Source organism: Talpa europaea, assembly GCF_964194135.1.
Source record: "Talpa europaea genome assembly, chromosome: 12".
Taxonomy (NCBI): domain Eukaryota; kingdom Metazoa; phylum Chordata; class Mammalia; order Eulipotyphla; family Talpidae; genus Talpa; species Talpa europaea.
Window position 1 is genome coordinate 32329918 of NC_140079.1, and position 9017 is coordinate 32338934.

At 38.7% G+C, this 9017-nt stretch overlaps 1 protein-coding gene across 1 annotated transcript in view; it reads right to left on the minus strand.

The window, feature by feature from the left end:
- The window catches only part of NCAPD3 (non-SMC condensin II complex subunit D3), a gene marked incomplete at both ends in the record, with an annotated part of 61483 nt that extends 52522 nt beyond the window's left edge, over positions 1-8961 (minus strand). Inside the window, 3 exons of the mRNA XM_084250320.1 lie at positions 1967-2133; positions 4972-5126; positions 8901-8961. Coding sequence (XP_084106446.1) covers positions 1967-2133; positions 4972-5126; positions 8901-8961 — 383 coding nt within the window. The remainder of the gene's footprint in view (positions 1-1966; positions 2134-4971; positions 5127-8900) is intronic.
- Positions 8962-9017: the final 56 nt, after the last annotated feature.

Genomic DNA, 9017 nt, shown 5'->3' on the forward strand with positions numbered 1-9017 from the left:
AAGACACAAAAATCTACGACAGAGATTTTTATGAAACTAGCAACATAGAAGGGCCATACAATATGACAGAAAGCCATGCAAAACTGGTTACCAATGTAACATATATTATTAGAATATACCACACAATCAAAGACAAAATCCAACACTCTCCATAAGAAAACACTGGACAAATAAGGAATAATAATGTGATAAAGGCCATCCTCAAAATACCCCTAGTGATCAGTATGCTTAAGAGCAAAAGACTGAATGCCACAGTTCCTCCTGAGATCAGGAACAAGACAAGGTTCTCAAACCCCAACTTCTAGTTAACATTGTATTGGAGGTCCTAACTAGGTCAAGTAGGCAAGAAAAATAAATAAAAGGCATCCAGATTAGAAAGAAAAAAGTAAAACTGTTATTCAACTATTCATCGTTAACATTATCTTATAAATAGTGAATGCTACTAGAACCAATAAATGAGTTCAGAAGGTTACAGAGGACAAGGTCAATAAATAAGAAAAAACCAATTACTTCTACATGCTACCAGAAAAAAATCTGAAAATGAGTAAGAGAACAATTTCACTAAAAAAAGAGTATTTATGAATACATTCAATTAAGGAAGTGCAAGAAGTATATACTAATAACTGCAAAAGATCACTGAAACAAATTAAGGACCTAAATAAATGAAAAGACACCCTGTGTTCACAGATGGGAAAATTTTATATTGTTAAGATGGCCACACTCCCCAGACTGATCGATAGATTCGATACAATCCAGATCAAAATCTCAGCAGTCTTTTTCTTCTTCTTTTTCTTTTGGTGCAGAAATCGACATGCAAATCCTAAAATATGCATGAAAACGCAAGGGACCCAGAATAACCAAAACAATCTTGGAAAAAAGCATACTGTGACTGGATTTTAAGTATCAATAGCAACCTAACCAGAAGCCCAGAAACATTTAAAAACAGAAGGTAACTGGCAAGGATATTACTTGCTGGAAATCTGCAAGTGGCTATATAATTAGTAACACCCACCTCTTTTTCACTCTGGCATGAATCTCAACGTTAATCAGAAGGAACTTCTGCTAACAAGGAAAGAATAAAACTGGGTTTCTAGAACTACCACTTTAAAATGTCTGCTTAGCTCAGTGGGTAGCACAAGACTCTTAATACTACCACTTTCCTGTGAGAGTCCGGTTATAACTAAGACACTGCTTAGCTAAGTACTTTTAAATGTTATTATGGCAGCAATAGCAATAATACAAACCAATGTTCAAGGCTTTATAGATCTCTTTACCAATTCCCAAACTATGTGGAATAAATCCTTCAAATTTATTATAAACGCATTTATATAAACAATGACAAGCAGCCAAGCTGACTAATCCTGTGATTTTCTTTTCCATATGAACTCAGGGTGCTCCAGCTGTTACTGTCATCTGGGTTTGGGGAAGGGACTTGCCTTGGGTTTGGGGAAGGGACTCCTGCGTTCCTTACAGGAGGCAGAGTCATGTAAGTGTTCCGATAAGAAAGGAAGTGGAGCAATGCTCACCAGCAGACTCCTTCCACTGTCAAGTATTACTAGCTATTTTCATGCTTTCTTGAACGACTAGATTGGTTTTAAACCATTCTTCCACATCGACATAGGAGATATGACACAATGACTCCCTACAGCAGATTTTCTCAATCTGGACAGAGAGTGAGAAAAGAGGGCAATCTTAGAATTTTATACTAGAGGGGTGGATAAAATTAGAGCTCTCATAGCTTGGAAACATTCCTCCTCCAGGCTCACCCCTTAAGTCATCTGAATAATGGCAATGAGAAAACAAAACATTTAAAGGAAAGAGAAAGACATTTCGCAAACATATGGTATGCCATGTACTTCATACACTTACTGCCCCATTTTATAAGTGAGGAAACTAAGTGCAAGAGCTCAAACCAACATAGGAAAATTAAAAATCACAAAGATTTGTCCTGTCATGTAAAATATACATACCTGGTACTTCTAGTAGCAGAAAATAAAGCCCAGCAGCATGAAGGCCATATTCTCGATACTGCATGCTGACATTTTTCTTATGGACTATTTGTACAAAGTGGTAGAACAGTGCCACCAGTGCATTGTGAGAAATATTGTTCTCAATGAAGAAGGCCCAAATGCTCTGGAGGGAGGGGGTAAATGACAAAAGTCAGTAAATAAGAAAAATGGAAAAATCTCCTGTCACTTGATTTTTACAAGTATTTAGTGTCTTATTAAAAAAAGGACTACACCACTCTGGATCTTAATTATAAATGTTTGCCACCTTCTAAGGGACAGAAATAAAAAAATTAAAATTCCAAAGGTAAATAAGTATTAAGAACTTTAAATAATTAAACTTTCAAAAAAAATGTTGGTAAGTTTGAAACAGGTATTTCTGAAATTATTACAGCTAAAAATTACACTAAAGACATTTGGGACAGGCTATATAGTGAGAACTCAGACAACGTACACCTCCATCTATATCAATGCACCCAAATCCATTTATCATTCTAATTACTAACTGAGGAAATGAGAGCAATTTTATTTACACCTAAATGTTCTCTGTGCAATGGGAACAGAAAAGGAAATACCTGAATGTTTCTCCCTCAGTAGATTTTTACAAGTAGCCTAGGTGAAAAGGAAATAAACCCTAGAAATATAAACCACAAATTTATTAATTTTATCATTCCATGTTTTTGCTTATTAAGCACATGAATAAATTCTTTCTATAAACCAAACAGTGGGGCAAGTAAATAAGGTTTATCCTGGAGTACCTCAAAAAAATAGGCCCACACAAGTGTAAGAAATCAAACTTTCCTGCATACCAGGAAATGGTGAATAATGCTTTGGCTTAGCCACGCTGCTTAGCATATGCCACCTTACAGAAGAGAGCATTTAAAACTTCTCAGCACTCTCCTCTTATTTACCAGGGAATTTCTGGAAAAAAATAATCTACTACCTTGTTATCAATTGCATGCTCATTCCTCAACACCACTTTGCAGTTCTGCTCCACTCACTTCAACAAGGACTGTGGAGGTTACAAGGGACCATAAAGACCTCTCTGCCTACCCATCACCTCTACAGCATTTGCTAATGAGGTCACTTCTAGTCTTCACATAAGCACCGCCCACACTTCTGCTGTTTCTCCTCAGGTTTCCCTCCCCACCTCTCTGTTTCTGCCTTGTGCCTTCATTCCCTCACTAATCTCACACGTCACTGCACTTCACCTACTGCCTTGATTCCAGGGTCTCCATTCTATTTTGTTGACCCTAACTTCTCTTTTGTTCTTCTTATTCACGTTTGCAACAACCGATTATATCTCCTTGAGGATTTCCTAACAGAATTTCACTTTCAAAAGCCTAAAACCAAACTCATAATTTTTCCATTTGACTTTGCTCTTTCTCCCTTAATTCCTTACCTTAGCCAACAATATCCTCCATCTCCTAGCTTTGAAATTTTGTGGGATGTTTGACAAATTCCCTTCTCTAGTCCCCTATACCCAGCCAATGTAGCACTTCCCACCATATCTTGCAGCCTTTGTAATGGCTAAGTTCACACACAAATCATTACTAATTCTACTTCAACAAATATCCTTCCTTTGTAACTTTTTCCCAATACCCATGACCAGAACTCCAGACCACACCATAACAGATCTATTTGGGACATGCTATTACTCACAGATCTATTCCTATTACTTAGTCTAATGCTCCTAGAACCCTTTCTGCACAGGGTGGTTGTGAGGATCAATGACTTACTATATGTATGATGCCTAGAGCTGAGCCTTATACACAGTAAACACTCCGTGTTTGAGCCCCATAGTTGGAGAATCCTATTTAAGCTGTGCATGGTCTATGCTCAGTCTAATTTGCAGTCCTGTGTTCCACCAGACATTCTTAAAATTCTGTATACTATTGCACTTCTCACAATTCACTCAGCATTTCTGCATGTTCCCATTGTGTTGTTCCTTCCCTAGGACTGCCTTATAATTCTAATTTCTGCCAGTCAACATTCTATCCATTTGTGAAGACTTGCCTCCAACTACTATCTTTCTGGAACCTTCCCAATTTAACCATGCTTCCTTTTCCACTACCCTATTAGACGGCTTCTATATCTCTCTTAGAGCAATAGCAAACACTGCAGTTCACCAAATATTTCAAGTTCCCCCCTAGATCATGGTGGCCCTACATTTGGATACGGTCTGGGGATTGCTTTGGCCAGTAAAATGCTGAAATTTGGGTGGGGGTCCTCTGACAGCCAGAGCTTACTTTTCTACTTTTCCTCATTGGAAGGATCCTTGATGTAGGAAAGGTTCTATATGTAAACCATCACTTTATCTTCTAAGGTGCTTAGTGCAGTACTTAGCACTATGTTTTATGAATGTTTAATGAGATGATTTAATTTCTGAAGTTATATGAAACCTGTAACTGAAATTATTTTGTTAAATTTTTTGAGATGTTAATATCTAAAGAGTTTTTGTTTATTCCCAATCCTACTTTTTATAAAGTAGTAAATGACTGATAAGCACCCTAGGTAGATTAGTATTTAAAGTAACTTTTTGTTTCATTCATAACTCAATTCATCATATTTTTAGTATAATATCAGATTATTTTAAAGTTAAGGTAGCCTGAATTGTTTATGCATGTTCCTTGTCTTCTTTTCATATTTGACTTATCTGGTTTCCTTATTTTGACCCTTTTATTTTTAATTTGTTGTAAAAAGTGGTCCGGGCTGGTAAAGCCACCATCCCCCGCCCATAGATTTCTACCTTCAGCCTTTTGAAGGAAAGCTATGAGGCTATTCCAACAAATGAATCACATTCTCTATGCTACTCGAATCATTCTCCTTATGAAGTGAATACTAAAAAGGCTATCTCTAGGATCTAATGATTTTCATTTTCTACTTCTGATTTTCATTTTCTACTTCTAATGATTTTCATTTTCTACCTGAAGATGGCAAGCTTCATTTAAAAATTTTCTTTTACCTCTGTGGTTCCATGTTCTTCAGTAGCATAGGGGAAAAGACTTTCATAGAGTTTTGTGAATGCATCCAATCCAGTTTCTATGATATCTGCTTCGATGTTGGGGTCCAAAGGTTCAGTCTCTGTGAAATCCAGTTCCCACACTGTGTCCACCCATTCTAGTGGGGAAATGAAATTAAATCAGTAAATGTTCTCAACAAATAATAAACCAGTGGTCTCCAGACTGTAGGTGCATTCAGGAAAACTTAATACCACATTTAGCTATACAGTACAGATGTGACATAATTAAAGGAAAGCAGAAAAGGTAAAGAACATCTTTTTTTAAAACAATACATGCCAACTGTTATTATGTTGGTCATTATAAAAATATAAAAACACATTTTAGATATAACAGTTTTGGGGAATGACACTTCAAAACACTCAATGATTAGCTTTCTCATACATTCTTTAGAGAAGTAAAGAGGTTCATCAAAGATTGCCTCATATGTCCCTTTGTGAAAATTATTTAATAAATGTAAATAAAGCACCTAGCACTTTACTGAGTCACTGAATGTGTTAAAAAAAAAAAAAAAAAAAGGACACAATTTCCCCAAGAAGTTTGAAGTAGACAAGACAGATTCATGGTAAAAGAAATACATGAAAAAAGAAATAATCTAAAGAATGCATGTTAAGAGAATGTGACTTTAATGCAGCATTTTCACTGGATTCTTTGCCAATCTCTCAACTCCCAAAAACCCGCTAATATGTTCCAAACAAACTAATTTTTTTCATTGTTTTTGTTGGTATTCCTTAAAACCTAACATTAGGAGTGGATGCAAAATGTGGCCATCTCAGACATACTAATAGGGTGCTACTTCAAATTAACTGTCTTGAACTATTTGTTCACTACTGATTTGTAAAAGTTGGGCAGGATATGAATAACGAAAACCCAGAGATAGCAGGCCTCAATCTTTCATAGTTCTGAGCATTTTACTTGAAAAACTTTGCAGTGGGGCCTCCCCTGGTGGTGCAGGCCATTGAATGCAGCGCTGTGAAGCTGTCCGCAGCCTCCGCAGCTCTGGTTCGATCCTGGCCAGCTGGTGAGGGTCCCACATGGCACAGCAGACCTCTCTTGTCACGTCCGCTGCTCCCCTCAGCAGTGTATTTCCTCAGTCTGTCTGTTCTGTTCCCCGCTCTGTCTCTGGTGAATCCTCTCACCCTCCCACAAATCTGGCCTGTACCCCAGTTCTTGTATAAATAAATTAATTTAAAAAAAAGAAAAGCTTTGCAGTGACTAGATCCAGTCCCCCAAGACAATTTGTCCATCATCTTTTGTCACTTAACTTGACCCTGAAAGAGGGCATTTTACTCTGCACCTTAAGTAGCTTTCCATAGTATTTGTTCCATAGGTTTAAAATATGCTGCCTTAAATAAAATATGAAAAATACAATTGTGCCTATTTTCAATATCCATTACAGATTGTAGCCAAGGCATCTCTCTCCATACTTTGGCTTTTCTTACAACCCTACTGTTAGTAGGGTTGGTGGAAGGATGAGTCTTCTTCTAAACATGGGTCTTTAGCACAGAAAGAAAGACAAGTGGATCCATACAGAGAGAATGTCACAACAAAGCACAAAGGGGAAGAAACTACAACCTGTTCAGAAAAGAACAAAGTAGGTATAGCACTGAGTTTGATTTTGAAGGGCAAGTTACTTTTATTTATGCTGCAGTTACCATGTGCCAGGTACTAAGTTAATCTTAACAAAAGCCCCAAGAAGTAGATATAATTCCCATTTGACAAATAAGGAAACTAAGGCTTAGTAAAGTTAAGCAACTTGCCCACTGAGACAGTAGAGCCAATAGCCCATTTCTAGTATCAGACTCTAAAGCATATGCTGTTGGGAAAAACTGCAGTGAATGTTGAGATTCTCTGTTGGCAGAGATTGTGCCACATATAGTTAGTTTTGACTCATAGTTACATTTGTTTTCAAAAGTGATCCTGGTAGAGGTGTGGGGGGTGGCCTGGAAGCATTAGCATCACTAAGCAGCCAGCATGAAACTTTGTATAATATTACTTTGTATTAAACATAATGAAAATTATAAATGTGAAATGTTTCACATCTCCTAAGTGAGAAAAAAAAATAATTAAAAAAAAAGAAAAAAAAGCATCCAGGATACTCCTGCAATTGTGTAGGTTGGCTATAATGAGGGGCTGCACCTAGACAGTAGCATCAGAAAAACGGAGCAGGGTGTGTATGAGGAGAGACAAGGGGAAGTTGTGAGCATGAAAGAAAGAGGAAAGTCTCACCCACAACTCAGGTTCGTGGATTGGCTGGTGACTCTGTGAACTCTGGTGATGTTTGGGGTGCCTATGTGACACCCAGTTGAGCCAATCATTGTGAGGGTCAAAACTAAGTCTGGCTGAAAATAGATGTGCTACTTAAAGCCACAAGAATAGAAATATTTAAGAGGACACAGAGATGGCCGACACATGAAAAGATGCTCATCATCACTTATCATTAGGGAAATGCAAATCAAAACCACAAGATATCTCACAGCCATATAGTTAGAACGGCTATGAAAAACAAACAGGTATTGTGAGGCTGTGGAGAAAAGGGAAGCCTGTGCACTGTTGGTGAGAATGTAAATTGGTACAGCCACCATGGAAAACAATATGGACAGTTCTCAAAAAAAAAAAAAATTGAAATACCATCTAAGTCAGCAATTTCCACTTTGGATATTTATCCAAAGACTATGTAAACAATATTCAAAATTCAAAAACATATGTACCCCTATGTTCACTGTAGCATTAGTCACAATAGCCAAGATATGGTAACAACCTGGAATATATCCACAATGGATATATATATGCAACAACAGAGACAGACCCTGAGGGGATAAAGCTAAGTGACAGTCATAAAGATAAAGACAAATATCAGATGATTTTACGCCTATGTAGAAGATAAAGAACAAAACAAAAACTTTCAATTCTGACTGAATGGTGATTACCAGAGAAGGTACATGAGAGGTAAGATCAATAAAGGGGGTCAACTGAACAGCAGAGGATGGAAACTAGACTTTTGGTGATCATAATGTATACACCAAAGTCAAAATATAAAGCTGTACACCTGCAAGTTAAAAAATAAACAAACCAAAACCCTTAGCTAAGGAGAACAAAACGGTGGTGGCCAGAGGGGAAGGGGGCGAAGGGGGTGAATATACATGATGCTGCAGCCTGTTTAAAAAAAAAAAGGGCCCCCCAACTGGAGATGCTAATGCAAGCCCACCAAGACAATACCTAATCTGATTGCAACTTCCCCCAGTGAGTGTGGAATTTTCTGGTCAGTACCAATGAATTAACTTTCCCCATTCTGCCGATAATCTGCCGGAAGACCTTTTTCTATTCCCCATTCCATTTCCACAGATATGTTACCTCGGCCTGAAAATTCACCTGCCCTCTTTCTGCCTATAGAAATTTTTCATTTGGTACACCTTTCCAGACTTCTCGTATACCTGCTGCATGGGATGCTATCTGACTCGTGAGTGGTTCAACAAGGCCAATCAGACCTTTAAAATGCACGCGTTTACTATTTAACACACCTGAAACCTACATCATGCTATAAACTAACGCTATTCCGAGGGAATTAAAAAGAAAAACCCGCAAAAACAGCTCAGGTTGTCCATGAGGATTTGCAGAAGGGCAAGGCCGAGAAAACAGAGGAACTAAAGCCTTCTGCAACATAAGTTCTTTTCAAAACGCCCCTTTACGGCGTGGAGCCCCCCTCGGAACCTGCCTCCCCGTATCCTGAAGCGCAGGTACCCGAAGACCCCAGATCTAATTGAGAGCCGAGCGCCCTCCCCCTCCCCCTCCCTCCCAGGCAGGAGCTGGGAGCACAGCAGGCGCAAAGCACCACAGCCCGGCCTCCCCGAGACTCGAGACCTCGTCTCCTCACCTGGGCTGAGATCCAGCGGGCACCAGGGCTGCAGGCCACCCTCCAGGCCCTGCAGCGCCATTACCGCCCAGGAACCGGCTCGCCTCGGCTGTGGTCAACTTTGAAAGCTCGCTCCCG